Source organism: Mesoplodon bidens (genome assembly GCF_964165515.1).
Source record: "Mesoplodon bidens genome assembly, chromosome: X".
NCBI lineage: Eukaryota > Metazoa > Chordata > Mammalia > Artiodactyla > Ziphiidae > Mesoplodon > Mesoplodon bidens.
This window is the reverse complement of record NC_138163.1, coordinates 47,162,449-47,177,774: the sequence shown is the minus strand read 5'-3', so window position 1 is coordinate 47,177,774 and position 15,326 is coordinate 47,162,449. Positions and strand designations below refer to the sequence as shown.

Genomic DNA, 15,326 nt, shown 5'->3' with positions numbered 1-15,326 from the left:
AACTCACTTTCCTATTGCTCCAGCATCCCTGGGGAATCCAGCCTGTAAAACCTCCATTGGTTAGTGTGTAATTATGCTACATCCACGTTTCCTTTGGAAATGCTTAATGACTCTTGCTTCATGTTCCTTGCAGGTGAAAGCCCAGCCTCTGCGGTTCTTAATGCCTCAGCAGGATTATTTTCACTAAAGATGGAAACACTGGAGTCTGAATTGACCTGTCCAATCTGCCTAGAGTTGTTTGAAGACCCCCTTCTGCTCCCTTGTGCTCACAGCCTCTGCTTCAGCTGTGCCCATCGCATCTTGGTCTCGAGCTGTAGCTCTGGTGAATCCGTTGAACCCATTACTGCTTTCCAGTGTCCTACGTGCAGGTATGTTATCTCACTGAACCACCGGGGCCTGGACGGCCTCAAGAGGAATGTGACTCTGCAGAACATTATTGACCGCTTCCAGAAGGCTTCCGTCAGTGGACCCAATTCCCCAAGTGAGAGCCGCCGGGAGAGGACTTACAGGCCCAGCAACGCCATGTCTAGTGAGCGAATTGCTTGCCAGTTTTGTGAGCAGGACCCGCCAAGGGATGCAGTGAAAACATGCATCACCTGCGAGGTCTCCTACTGTGACCGTTGCCTGCGGGCCACACACCCCAATAAGAAACCTTTCACCAGCCACCGCCTGGTGGAACCAGTGCCAGACACACATCTTCGAGGGATCACCTGCCTGGACCATGAGAATGAGAAAGTGAACATGTATTGTGTATCTGATGACCAACTGATCTGTGCCTTATGCAAACTGGTGGGGCGTCACCGAGACCATCAGGTCGCGTCCCTGAATGATCGGTTTGAGAAGCTCAAGGTAAGGGATCTGGGAGATACCCCTTACACGACTTTGTCTCTTTATACACAGTTATGCAGTTAGCAAGTTCCCTAATAAAACAGGTCACTTTTTCTATATGACAAGTGAATTAACTCCCAATTCTTCTCGTGACAAATAGCCTCCTCGCCTGCAGGCTCTCACTAGAACCTGTTTCATCTGTTGCACAAACCTGCTTGCGTTCGTTCACCTCTGGCCAGTTCTGGGGGAATTAGCCTATGGCTCATACTAATAGTACGTCCAGGGAAACAGCACCCTCTCTCCTCTGACACTGATATATTGTACCCTATATATCTTTGCCATGATCTTTCTACCTCTTCTTTTAAGTATGTGAGTACCCATGTAGGTGTATTACAATTAGCATATGTGCTGATTTGCATATATATGCGTATAGCTATGGGAAGGTTGGGTGTGTCTCTGGTATGTGTGGGTGGAGGTGTCTGAGTGTATCTATGTAGGTGAGAGGTTTTTGTGGAGGACAGTAGTGTATGTGTTTGCACACTCAGTACACTAAATAAACAAAGCTTTGGTACTGGCCACTACAGACTGCCACCAAGCCCTTAAGAGGGGGCTAATTCTAAACCTGCCTTAAAAAACAGAGCAAAACAAAACAAACAGACAAAAAAGGGACTTCAGTGTACCACGAAGTTAGGAGGCATAATCAAATACCTGAACTAAAAATTTTAACTGAAGGCAATAAATATTTAATCCAGTATCATATTTTGTGCCAGTGTTCGTTTTGAAGTGCTTGTTTGCAGTCTCTGACAGGGAAGTTCCTGTTCAGTGGCCAGTTTTCTGAAGTTGTTGTGCCAGCATAGTGTTTATATGCAAGTCTAAGTGCCTGTTTTTGTTTGTTTATTGTTTTTTTCTGTTTCTTTTTTTGTTTTTTGTTTTTTGCGGTACGCGGGCATCTCACTGTTGTGGCCTCTCCCGTTGCGGAGCACAGGCTCCGGACGCGCAGGCTCAGCGGCCATGGCTCACGGGCCCAGCCGCTCCGCGGCATGTGGGATCTTCCCGGACCGGAGCACGAACCTGTGTCCCCTGCATCGAACCTGTGTCCCCTGCATCGGCAGGCGGACTCTCAACCACTGCACCACCAGGGAATCCCTAAGTGCCTGTTTTTTTAAAGCACTACTACCTCACGTTGATGTTAACAAGTGTCAGATCCAGCAAAATTGTTTTATTCCCATTGCCTGTCTGCTATGTGGCTTGATTTCTCTTAAGAAGCTACTTAACAGAAATTCCAGAAAAATAAAATGTTTAACTGAATAATGAAATTACCACTCCAAAATCAGGCCTAGATATATAAGCCAAGCTGGAAGGAAAACCCAGATGGATGGAAGGAAGGCAGTAAAGGAGTGGATATTTCCTCTTGCCATGCTACAGAAAAGTCATTGTAACGTATGTAAAAATTATGATGTTGGTGAGGGTAGTAATAGTCAGAATAGGATACATTTTTCCCTTCTGTAATTTATTGAAAGTAATATTGAGAGTCACACTGACAATGGTTTGTGCTGTTTTTGATTTTTTATTTACATTTAATATTTATAAATTTGTACAAAGTTTAATGTTTGTTGATTTCACTAAGGGTGATATTCTCATTCATATCAAGACTGCAGAGAGCAACAATCTCAGTAGCTGCAATTCTTTTTTTTTCCTCATTTTTAATTTGTCTTTCTTTCTTTCTTTAACATCTTTATTGGAGTATAATTGCTGTACAATGGTCTGTTAGTTTCTGCTTTATAGCAAAGTGAATCAGCTATACATATACATATATCCCCATATCTCCTCCCTCTTTCATCTCCCACCCATCCTCCCCATCCCACCCCTCTAGGTGGTCACAAAGCACCGAGCTGGTCTCCCTGTGCTATGCAGCTGCTTCCCACTAGCCATCTATTTTACATTTGGTAATGTATATATGTCCATGCTGCTCTCTCACTTCATCCCAGCTTACCCTTCCCCCTCCCCGTGTCCTGAAGTCCATTCTCTACGTCTGCGTCTTGATTCCTGTCATGTCCCTAGGTTCTTGATAACCATATATTTTTTTTAGATTCCATATATATGTGTTAGCATATGGTATTTGTTTTTCTCTTTCTGACTTACTTCACTCTGTATGACAGACTCTAGGTCCATCCACCTCACTACAAATAACTCAGTTTCGTTTCTTTTTCTGGCTGAGTAATATTCCACTGTATATACGTGCCACATCTTCTTTATCCATTCACCTGTTGATGGACACATAGGTTGCTTCCATGTCCTGACTATTGTAAATAGAGCTGCAATGAACATTGTGGTACATGACTCTTTTTGAATTATGGTTTTCTCAGGGTATATGCCCAGTAGTGGGATTGCTGGGTCATATTGTAGTTCTATTTTTAGTTTTTTAAGGAACCTCCATACTGTTCTCCATAGTGGCTATATCAATTTACATTCCCACCAACAGTGCAAGAGGGTTCCCTTTTCTCCACAACCTCTCCAACATTTATTGGTTGTAGATTTTTTGATGATGGCCATTCTGACTGGTGTGAGGTGATATCTCATTGTAGCTTTGATTTGCATTTCTCTAATGATTAGTGATGTTGAGCATCCTTTCATGTGTTTGTTGGCAACCTGTATATCTTCTTTGGACAAATGTCTATTTAGGTCTCTGCCCATTTTTGGATTGGGTGGTTTGTTTTTTTGATATTGAGCTGCATGAGCTGCTTATATATTTGGGAGATTAATCCTTTGCCAGTTGCTTCATTTGCAAATATTTTCTCCCATTCTGAGGGTTGTCTTTTCATCTTGTTTATGGTTTCCTTTGCTGTGCAGAAGTTTTTAAGATTCATTAGGTCCCATTTGTTTATTTTTGTTTTTATTTCCATTCCTCTAGGAGGTGGATCAAAAAAGATCTTGCTGTGATTTATGTCAAAGAGTGTTCTTCCTATGTTTTCCTCTAAGAGTTCTATAGTGTCTGGCCTTACATTTAGGTCTTATATCCATTTGGAGTTTTTTTTGTGTATGGTGTTAGGGAGTGTTCTAATTTCATTCTTTTACATGTAGCTGTCTAGTTTTCCCAGCACCACTTATTGAGGAGCCTGTCTTTTCTCCACTGTATATTCTTGCCTCCTTTGTCAAAGATAAGGTAACCATATGTGCGTGGGTTTATCTCTGGGCTTTCTATCCTGTTCCATTGATCTATATTTCTGTTTTTGTGCCAGTACCATACTGTCTTGATTACTGTAGCTTTGTAGTATAGTCTGAAGTCAGGGAGCCTGATTCCTGCAGCTCCGTTTTTCTTTCTCAAGATTGCTTTTGCTATTCGGGGTCTTTTGTGTTTCCATACAAACTGTGAAATTTTTTGTTCTAGTTCTGTGAAAAATGCCATTGGTAGTTTGATAGGGATTGCATTGAATCTGTAGATTGCTTTGGGTAGTATAGTCATTTTCACAATGTTGATTCTTCCAATCCAAGAACATGGTATATGTCTCCACCTGTTTGTGTCATCTTTAATTTCTTTCATCCGTGTCTTATAGTTTTCTGCCTACAGGTCTTTTGTCTCCTTAGGTAAGTTTATTCCTATGTATTTTATTCTTTTTGTTACAGTGGTAAATGGGAGTGTTTCTTTAATTTCTCTTTCAGATTTTTCATCATTAGTGTATAGGAATGCAAGAGATTTCTGTGCATTAATTTTGTATCCTGATACTTTACCAAATTCATTGATTAGCTCTAGTAGTTTTCTGGTAGAGTCTTTAGGATTCTCTATGTATAGTATCATGTTGTCTAGTGGCTGCAATTCTTAGACTCCTAAGATGGTAGGCCTTGGACTTGGTCTAGTTGAAGCCCTATGCTTTAAAGTGGTATAAATGGCGGCTTTGAGAGGTTAAGCAGTTTGCTCAAAGTCCGAGATCTGGAACTGGAACTCAGCTTCTAGAGCTGAGTTGAATTAAGTACCCTTTCTATCACAGCCTGCTGCCACTTTGTTTTGGACCTAAATTTTCCCTATGAAATGTGATTTGAAATTTACTTTTATGCTCCAGCAACTGCACATTTCATGGGTCACAGATAAATGGTTAACAGCGTCAAGGAAAAGTCATAGTATAAACTTACAGCTTTTTAATGGCAAGACGTGGGGGCGGGGTGCAGGAAGAGTGGGGGACATGGAGAGGTAGAACAATCTCTTGCCAAATATTTGCAGGTGTTGGAACTATAATAAGGCATTGGCCTTGAGAAATATTCCAAACAGAAAAATCTGTATCCATATGTACTGTTGAGATAACAAAAGACTGGATAGAATAAGCCTGTATCTGCAGAGCACCAGCTTTTTGAAAACATCCGAAAACATGAAAACATTGGATGATTGATTAGATATTTGGCATCGTGCAGCTATAGTCCTTGTCTCCAGGGATAGACGGAACACAAAAATATTTTACCAAAAGATCCTTTACTCTGTAACTAATCAGTAATTTTTGGAGAAAGAGAGGCCAAGTTTTGAATCGTTCCCCTTTAAGTTTTTAGGAAATGTGCAGAAAATTCAGATTATAAATTAAGTGGAAACTTCTTTGCTCATTTTTGGACAGAGAGTGGAAACATATGAATCATTCCCAATCGTGTGGTTTGTTATGTTGTCTGGAACATCTTGGGCTTTGAGCAGGGAGAGGGAGGTGCTGCTTGTGTGAGAGGGGGATGGAGTGGGGTAGGAGTCACTTTGGTTTGGTGCCAAGTATAAAAGGATATTAGTTCTCCACATTAAGCAGAGAGGAAGTCTGACTTTTAGTGTCACATATCCTCACTTCTTTGAGTTAATTTTAATTTAGAAAAGGATTTAGGATTATCCCCTTAATCTGCTTGATTCTTCCCCAAGGAGAAAGGAGAAAGCCAGCTGTCAGAAGCTATGGGGGAGGTGGCCTTGAGCATACTCCCCTGGCCCTGAGAGGAGCATGGTAGTCCTACAGGCATAGGGAAAGGGGTTTGACTTTCTGGCCAGTGACTGATACAGTGTTTGTTTGTACTTTTTTGTTCTGGAGATTCATTGTTGGCGTTTATAACTACACTTTTTTTTACTAATCCCTCATTAGGATTAGTGGTCTCTAATATTTATTTGTTCAATAAAGAATAAACAGATCATTACATTATAGATGAAAGGTCAGAATAACCAGAAGCCAGCCTGTCATCTTAACATGTACTCAAAATGGACTAGAGGGTTTAGGATACTTAGTATAGTTTATTATCCTTAGTTAATTGTCCAGTCTACCTAAATATCCTTCAGAAGGCTACCAGTGGTTCTTCAATTTGAAAGAATAATTGTGTTTATGACAGTTATTACAGTTGTAAGGCCTATCAGAGTAACTATTTTCTCTATTACTTCTCTTTTCATTTACTACTCCCAATATATATCTTAGCTCATGATCTGTGTTGCGTTTCTCCTGCTTCACATTTTAGAGTTTTCATTGTCACATGACTTCCTCCCCTTAGAAAAGACTGATATTATTGTATTAATAAATGTGGCTTTATAAAGAGGTCAAATTTGGGTGACTCTCTATTGGTGACAGATCTCAACTCAATATTCCAAGTTTTGTACAACTTGGTTCTCATGCTTGCCCAGCTGTCTTTTCTTCCTGCCACTCTCAAACATGTTACCTTCACCTGTCCAGTCTAACCTGTCTGCTAAACATACTACTCTCTTTCCTGACTCTTAACTTTCACTCATACTGTTCTCTTGGCCTGCTTAGGAATCCTACCTATTCTTTAGTGCTCAATCAAAATCCCACGAGGCCGCTCCAACATACCCCAGCTATACCATAAATTCTTTGGGGGCCAGGCACAATGTCTTTTATTTCTCCAATGTCTTCCTTAGTGTCTAGCACACATAGTATATGCTCAAGAAATCCAAGTGAATTAAATCTTTGTAATGGATTTGCAGTAAGTATACCAGCATCTATAGCTTGTTTCCATACTCATAAGATATAAAGCTGTCTTACCATTATGAATACCTTAGAAGTCTGGGGAGAAAAATATCCTGTGAACTACTGATAATGTTAAAAACCACAGTGTTAACAAAAGTACGACATGTCCTTAATTTTAGGTGCCTATCCATTTTGATTGCTGGATTTTCCAACTGCCTAGCCCCATGGTGACATCTGTATAAATCAGATGTGATTATTGTAATTCTCTTTGAGAGTGATGGCTTCACATTTCCATGCCCACAGCCTGCCAAAAATATAGCTGATGAAAACCAGGGGGAATAGAGGAATTTCCTGAAAGGAATAAACAAGTACATTTTCTTTATCTCATTACATTTCCACAAATTCATTACTACAAATAATTCTTTTTTTTTAAGATATTGGAAATGTCTGTTTCTTTTTAAAAAATCTTTCTTTCTTTCTTTCTTTCTTTCTTTCTTTGGCTGCATTGGATCTTAGTTGCGGCACGTGGGATCTCACTGCGGCATGCAGGATCTTTCATTGCTGTGTGCCGGCTCTTCCTTGCGGTGTGTGGGCTCTTCATTGTGGCGTGCAGGCTTCTCTAGTTGTGGCGTGCAGGCTCTAGAGCACACAGGCTCAGTAGTTGTGGCTCGGGCTTAGTTGCCCCGCGACATGTGGGATCTTAGTTCCCCAACCAGGGATTGAACCCATGTCCCCTGCATTGGCAGGTGGATTCTTAACCCCTGGACCGCCAGGGAAGTCCTACAAATAATTCTTAAATGTAGTTACATTTACCTATCAGGGGTCTTGTTGTTATAAAATATTACCTGGTATTAGAGTAAGCTTTTTGTTATGGGAAAGTAAAATACACACACCATACACACAAAGAGAGGCTGAGACAGAGAGAGCTAAAGATTGCCAAAGAGAAGGGAGATATGAGACTTGGAGAATATTCAAAGGAAAACCACAACGAGAGTCAAAAGGTTGGAAAATATGATATTCTAGAATCTTATCATAGTTGGTCACTTGTCCTTCTTCCTACTCAGTCACTCTATCATCTACCCACCCATTCTCACTCAGCCACCACCCTTCTCCCAGTCGTTTGTCTACTCACCCACTCCCGTCTGCCAAAACAGATACCCTCTCAACTTATCTACCAATGGACATTTGACTGTTTCTGAACCAGTATGAATATGAGTATAAGAGAGGAAGGAGAAATATCTTTATGAGAGACTGGGTTGAGAGAGGGCATATTTGCATACATTTGTATGTGCCATTATGTACGAGTGTGTGTATTTCTGCATGGGTGAGTGGCTGATAATGTAATCTGTCTGTGTCTACGTGTATCTATAAATGTGTGTCACTGTGTGTGAGGAGGAGAGAGTGCCTGTGTTAGTCTTCTGTGGACTTGTCTGTGGATAACTTGGGTGTGAGGGGGCCATGAGTGTAGGGCAAGTTTTCTGTGGTCACCCTAGGGAGAGTTAGGGCCTCAGTAGAACCTATCCTGAGACTAGGGATCTCCCTAATAAATGAGCCTCATGATGAGACAAATCTTCAGTGGAGGCCAGGGTGGGTTACCATAGCTGAGGGAACAGAAAAAGTTGTTTTTCACTCACTTAGGTACTGAATCACAGTAGTTAAATATTATAAGAGCAAAGCATTTGTGTCTAGATTTGGACTCTCTAAGGTATGGTGGTGGACATGTGTGCATGGGGTGGGCGTGATATCTGTCATGGGGTTTTTCAGCAAAACCAGCCTTCAGCTCAACAATTGTAAAATCATTCTTGCTTGTAGATCTGGCTTCTCTGTGGTCTCTTAACTGTCCAAGACTTGCTCCACATTACTTATAATGTGTATAAATCTGTACATGTTTTGTATGTGTGTGAGATGGTAAAAAATGCATTTTATTCCATTTCTACTCGAACTGTGTGCCAAGACTCATTTGGACCCCCCTTTCCCCCCTCCAATAATTATATTGATTCTCTGGCTCTACTCTCACATAGTATTAACAGGACTCTGTGTTGGAAGATGTTTTCTATTGTTTCTTAGGTTTGAGAGCAAGTTTAGCTAGTGGATACTCCAACTACCTGTGTTCTTATCTTTCTGTTTTTCTTTTATTTCTTTTGTCCCAAGTCTCCTCCTCATCAACATCTGAAAGAGCTAACAATCATCAGTCTGAGAACAGCTTACAAAACATTGACTCAGAGATTGTTATTGGGCGGATGAAAATCCTGTCTGTTGTTATTGGGCAAGAGAGCATGTTACAGAAATATAATATAGGTGAAGAAAGATTAAAGAAACAAGAATTATTGAACCCAAAGAAGTGAGGTTTAAAGGGGAAAATGTGATAATGACACTCAAGTTCATAAAGCGTTGATATAATGAGGTACTCTCTTGTTCTTTATCTCCCCTGAAGATGGACCAGACGAGAACTTAAACTGTAGCCCCAGGGAGTTAGGCCAGGGGCTCATTCATTCATTTAAAAAACAATTAATGAACATGCACTTTGTTTATTAAACACTTAAATTGTTCAAGTCATTGTAGTAGGAGCTGGGGACACAGGAACTAAGGCACAGTGCCACCTTACTGAGCTCAAAGCTCAGTAAGGGAGATAGGTAAGGACATCTTCGAATTCAGTATAGTAAGTGCCATGGCAGAGGTTTGCACAGAGTTCTCTGAAGCACAGAGGAAGGGTCAGTGAAAGGAAGTCATTGAGCTCAAAAGCAGGGAATCATAAATGAATTCATTGGAGAAGAGGGCCAACTGGAGAGAGACTGTGAAGAAAGAATTGACAGGACTTGGAGAACGACTGTAGTGGTTATAGATGATGGAGAGAAAGAACTAAAAAATGATTTCTGAGGAGGAGATGTCTTGAAGAATGGTGGTATCGGTTACAGAAATAGAGAAATTAGGAAGGGACTAGCAGTTTTGGGCGATGACTTCAGACATGAGTCTGAAGGTGCCAAGCACTAGAAAAGGGGTTGCAGTTCCAGTGATAAAGACAGCACATCCCAACCCTGGTGGAGTTGTCAGCATAGTGTTCAGAGGCAGACGAGTGAGGACACAGTTACAAGACAGTGTGGTCAGTCCTGTGGCAGTGGAGGCACGGGACGGGGGTGTGTGTGGGTGTGAGGGTGCATAGGAGGGGCATCAGAAGAGACTTTGGGTGGCGTTTTGGACCCCTAGTTGGGGGACAGGGATGGGGTCAGGGACAGGGAGTGTTCTAGTCCAGAGAAAATAGTTTGTTCAAATATCTGCTGGAGATAGAGCATGGGGCACTCTCAGAACTGAAAGGGCAAGTGTTCCAGAAGGGGTTGAAATTCAGGCCTTTGTGGTGGCTGAAGGATCAGGGCCAGAGACATAGGTTTGAGGGTCTTTAGCGTGGAGGTAGATCCAGGCATTAGGGAGCTGAATGAAGGCTGAGGAGTGAGCCTTGCAGCACGCTCCTGGTCTAGAAGGTAGACAGAGAGGAAGGGCAAGTGAAGGAGAAAGGGGAGGATGTGTATGAGAGGCAGGAACCGAAGAGGAATCGTGCAAGTGGAATACAATATGGAGGCCTCCGGGAAAGTAGAGTGGTTTCAGCTCAATATTATCAAAATGAACACTGGATTTAGGTTTTTAGTATAGGTTTTCTTTTCGAAGGTCCAAATCATAATTTATACATTTAAGCTAGAGGTTTAACCATGCTATGCACCTGAACAGAGGAAAAAGAAAAGAACGTGGGATTGTTTGTGTAACATTTCTGATAAGGGGACTGTGAGAGGGTGTGTCTTTGCTGGATGATTTCAGAACCTTCTGAGAAGAGGAGGGCTGGCCACCTGTTTCACCTGGCTTGAAGACCAGTCTGGTGATCCCCAGCAAACCTCAGGTAGAGTAGACCTCATACCTCCAGTATGTCACCTGCATCTCGTTCTGGGACATAGCCCGTGTCTATACAACAGCGAATAAATGTTTGGGGAAAGAATAAACTCAGGCATAAGGGTGTGGGCTTCAGTTTGTGGACCAGATGGTGTGTTCTGCTGTTGAAAGGCCATATGTAATTGATACATAAAGTGACAGACTGAAGCAAAAGCAAAGTAAGTATTTTAAGACAAGCAGTTAAAAAAAGAAGGCAGAATGTGACCCCAAAAGTGTGCTAAGATTTTGGCTACTGGCTTTTGGAAGAGCTGGGAACGTCAGTGAATAGACAAGATGTCAAAAAAGAGCTTATCAAAGAATAGTAACGGGGTCACTGGCTCCGAGTATTTTTAAAGATGAAGTTGTCTTCTGTCAGTTGGGAAGGCTCGGGTTTGGGGTGGGTTGGCCCTTCTTCCCTTCACTTCTCTTCAAAACCTTCAAGGTTCAATTCCCACATCAAAACAGTTGGGATCTTGTCTAGTTTTAGACAATGTTCGCCTTGTACCTTGTAGAAAGTAAGAGAGAATATAGGCATTCAATGGCAATAAAATATGTTTCAATAGAACAAACAGAAAGGCTCTGCCCCTTTTTAGGCTTCAAGACTCACTGTGTCAGGTAGGTGTATGAAAGTGTGCTCATACATGTGTGAATACATGTGCCTTCCCGGAGCATGACATATGAAGATCACAGTCAAGTGTGTGCCATAAGGGGACTCTCTGGCTTCAGTGAAGAGCTGGTGTTTGGACATGTAGCTAGGTTTCTTCAGGGAGCCAATGAGAAAGTTATCTGAAATAGCCTGTGTCTAAAGAAGTGAAAAAAACCCCCAGCAATTATTTGAGAGTGTTAGTGAAGCCATTTCTTTTTATGGGAAGCTGTCTGGAAGAAGAATAGCCTGTGCCTAGCTTTCTCAGAAATAGCAAAACATTTTCCTCTTTGGGAAGGGTATAACAGAACACAAACAGGCCAAGTCTATATGACACAAATGAAGTGGAACTTGGATAAAAATGGAATCAGTGTAGACTGCCAATTTAGCTAACTTGGGCCTTTTAAAATCTCAATTATGCAAATCAGCCAAATCTTCCCCTCACTTTGTGCTGTTTAGACACATGTACAATTTTGTGAGAGGTCTAACAGTGTAGTCACCTGGAGGTGTGGAGGGTCTCACAGTTTCATAGCTGAAATGGCTTCTCTAACCTTCACACAGGGAAGCACAGAAGGGCCCAGAGGTAAGTAACCTCCTGCAGCAGGAAATGGGAGCTTCATCCTGCTCTCCCTGCCAACCTCCTGTCCAGTTTCCTCCCAGCAGATATCTCCATTCCAATCTCCCCTGCCAGTTGGGCTCTCTCTTTGTCACAGTTCAAGTGTTCTGAGAAAGCTGCACTAACTAGGCTTGGGCAGAAGGAGCCTGGCTCAGTCACTAAGTGGACTGCATGAGAAAAGAGCACAGCAAACCGGTTCTCCACAACCAAACAACCACAACAACAACACAACAAAGAGACGTGTTTAGATTTACATAAAATTTTGCGCACACACACACACACACACACACACACATCCTTTTTGTTTACTCAGTCTGCGTATAGACCTGATAATTACTTGGCCAAATCAATGAAATCATTCATACCTAGAGTGGCCCAGAATTTCTAGTTCGAAATGATTTGTCAGGGCTAAGCATGATAAGGAAGGGTGAGGAAATCAACTGCATAATTGCTTCAATTCTCTGCTTCCCTTTGCATATGTTGATTATTGAGAATCAATTCCAGCTTGAGAGGAGGCTTTAATTCCTGGTAAATGAATAGGAAGTGAGTAAGTAAATGTTCGGTGTTTCCCTCAAATTATGTCTCGTAATATAAGAAAACAGTGGCAAAAAGCCATCAACAGATGGTGTTTTCATTAGCCAAAGATTTATTTTTCAAAGCCTTTTCATATTAATGAAGTAAAAATGAAATTAGAGTCATCTTGTCAGTTCTAGTTCTGGATTGTTAAAATGTGCTGGCATTCTGCAAATTGCTAGGGGGCCAGAGCAAAATAACCATTTGCCATAATGTTGTGATGGAGACCCAAGGTCCGTAGTCTAACCAGACCCCAAATTATGTGTTCAGCCCTAATTTTTGTTTTCAGTGGCTTTACAGAAGCTGTGAGTCTCAGTTGTGGGCCACAAATGAGGAACACACAGCAGGGATCTTAGTCCTGCTCTGCATTATAAATTATTTATAAGATATCAGTTTCATGACAAGTGTTGCAACAGGTTGCATACACTTGTTAGAAAACATTCTCCCCTTGGAATCCCATGTTTGAAAGAAAACACATTACAGTTGAAACACAGATTTCTTATACTGTATCTGCTCTGAGTTCCTCAATCTACATTATATTTACCTAATATGTCCATAAACTCATTTGTGAGACATGGAATTTCCACTGATCTAGGAATCTGGACCACTCTGTGGGAGGAAATCACAAACCGATTGGGCCCGTTACGCATGCCCACTCTCTACCTTGAGCTGGACCTTTTCATCAAACTACAGCTCCATCATATTCACCTTACGTTCGAATTTTTGAAGAGGAGTCCAGACTTGTAGCCTCCACATCGTCTCTGTTGACATACTCACTAACCGTGTACAGTTTGGCATTTGCTTCCAAATCTCTACTGAAACTCCTTTTTCAAAGGTCACCAGTGCCCTCTAATTACCAAATCCAGCTGCCTTTTCTCAGGCCTCGTATTTCTTGCGCTCTCTGCATATCTGAGAGTGACAAATCCTTTCTTGAAACATGTTTCTCTTGATTATCCTCTTAGCTTGGCCCAGATCTGCATTACCAACTGCTTTGCATATTGCACTCTCCTCCTAACCAGTGCCCCTGCCCCCAGGCTCTCCTGTCTTAGTCTGCCCCACATAGGTTGATCTCATAAATGCATCCCTGATTATGTCATTATCTTGCTCAAAAAAACCTACAACCAAGATTACTCTACCCAGCAAGGATCTCATTCAGATTTGATGGAGAAATTAAAACCTTTACAGACAAGCAAAAGCTGAGAGAGTTCAGCACCACCAAACCAGCTTTACAACAAATGCTAAAGGAACTTCTCTAGGCAAGAAACACAACAGAAGGAAAAGACCTACAACAACAAACCCAAAACAATGAAGAAAATGGGAATAGGAACATACATATCAATAATTACCTTAAATGTAAATGGACTAAATGCTCCCACCAAAAGACACAGATTGGCTGAATGGATACAAAAACAAGACCCATATATGTGCTGTCTACAAGAGACCCACTTCAGACCTAGAGACACATATAGACTGAAAGTAAGGGGATGGAAAAAGATATCCCATGCAAATGGAAACCAAAAGAAAGCTGGAGTAGCAATTCTCATATCAGACAAAATAGACTTTAAAATAAAGACTATTAGAAGAGACAAGGACACTACATAATGATCAAGGGCTCGATCCAAAAGCCTTTGGTAAACCCCTACTGCTTTCAAAAATAGGTACAGACTCCTCACCTAGACATTTAAGACCGTCATAACTGGGCCTCTGTCTCCATTTCCAGCCTGTGCCCCTCTATTTTCTTGTACCCTCTGTTCTAGCCAAACTCAACTCTGTTCCCTGGACATGTCCTACGCTTTATTCCCTTTTACCTTTGCTCATGCTACTCCCTGTGCCTGGAACGCCCTGCCCGCCTCCATCTCTGTCTATTAAAATCCTGCTTATCCTTCAAGACCCAGCATAATTTCACCTCCTCTTTATCTCTGAAGTCAAAGCACCTTGAATAGAGTAGGTGCTCAATACCTTTTGTATTAAGTACGAATGAAATACCTTTTGTACTAAATCTCCGAACTGCCATTTCTTTTTTTCCCCCTGACATCTACTTAGCTTAGAACTCATGTCCAAATCAACAATTGCGGCCCTTTGTTTTTCCTTTTTCTCTCCTTTTTTCCTTGCTAAGGAGAAGACCACAGATTGAGATGGTGGTGGGGTTAAAGAAGGCCAGGGGAGACATAGTATCCAAGCCAAGAAAAATGGAATAAATGGTGAAAAAAATCACTCCCGTGGGCATAAAGCCAAAGAAACCAAGTGAGATCTGGCAAGAAGCAGAGATTAAGCTGATTCTCATAATCCAGATTGAGAACAAGTGAGATCAGACTGCCTGTCCTAGAAATACGTATATCTGTGGGAATACTCCTCTGGGATGGATTCATGGGACAGTGCCAAGGGTACTAAAGAGCCACAGCTACCTAGCGGAGAAGAAAGGGGCCAACACGAGTCCTCTCCCCTTCTTCCCACTATCCCTTGCCCCCTCTCCCCCCCGCCCGCCCCGCCCAAAACGTGCACTTTGAACAACTCTAAACCATAGGAACCATGGAGACAGCAATGAAGCAATGAACACGACCAAGGGAAGGAATGCAGTGCTAGCAGAATAAGGGCCAGGAAGTTGGGGTATTCCATTTGGAACAGACTTTGTGGGGATGTTGGGATGGTGAGTGAGAGAGGAGTGGATATTGGGGCAGGTCCTGGAAGAAGCAGCCACCAGAGCTGAAGACTTGGAAATGAGGAGGAATTTAAAAAGCCCATTACCAATCTAGAGTGAATAACATTCTATTTTTTTCACATGAGGAATGTAAGAGAGTAGCTTGCTCAACTGAAAATATGCGAGGAG

General features: G+C 41.9%; 1 protein-coding gene across 9 annotated transcripts in view; it reads left to right on the top strand.

Annotated features, from left to right (window-relative positions):
* Nucleotides 1–15,326, top strand: part of MID2 (midline 2) — a 103,749-nt gene that overhangs the window by 12,144 nt on the left and 76,279 nt on the right. For all 9 annotated transcript variants that reach the window (XM_081223285.1, XM_081223289.1, XM_081223287.1 and 6 more), the window contains exon 2: nt 134–849. In XM_081223285.1, the coding sequence (XP_081079411.1) occupies nt 190–849 (660 nt within the window). In that variant the 5' untranslated portion in view covers nt 134–189. The remainder of the gene's footprint in view (nt 1–133; nt 850–15,326) is intronic.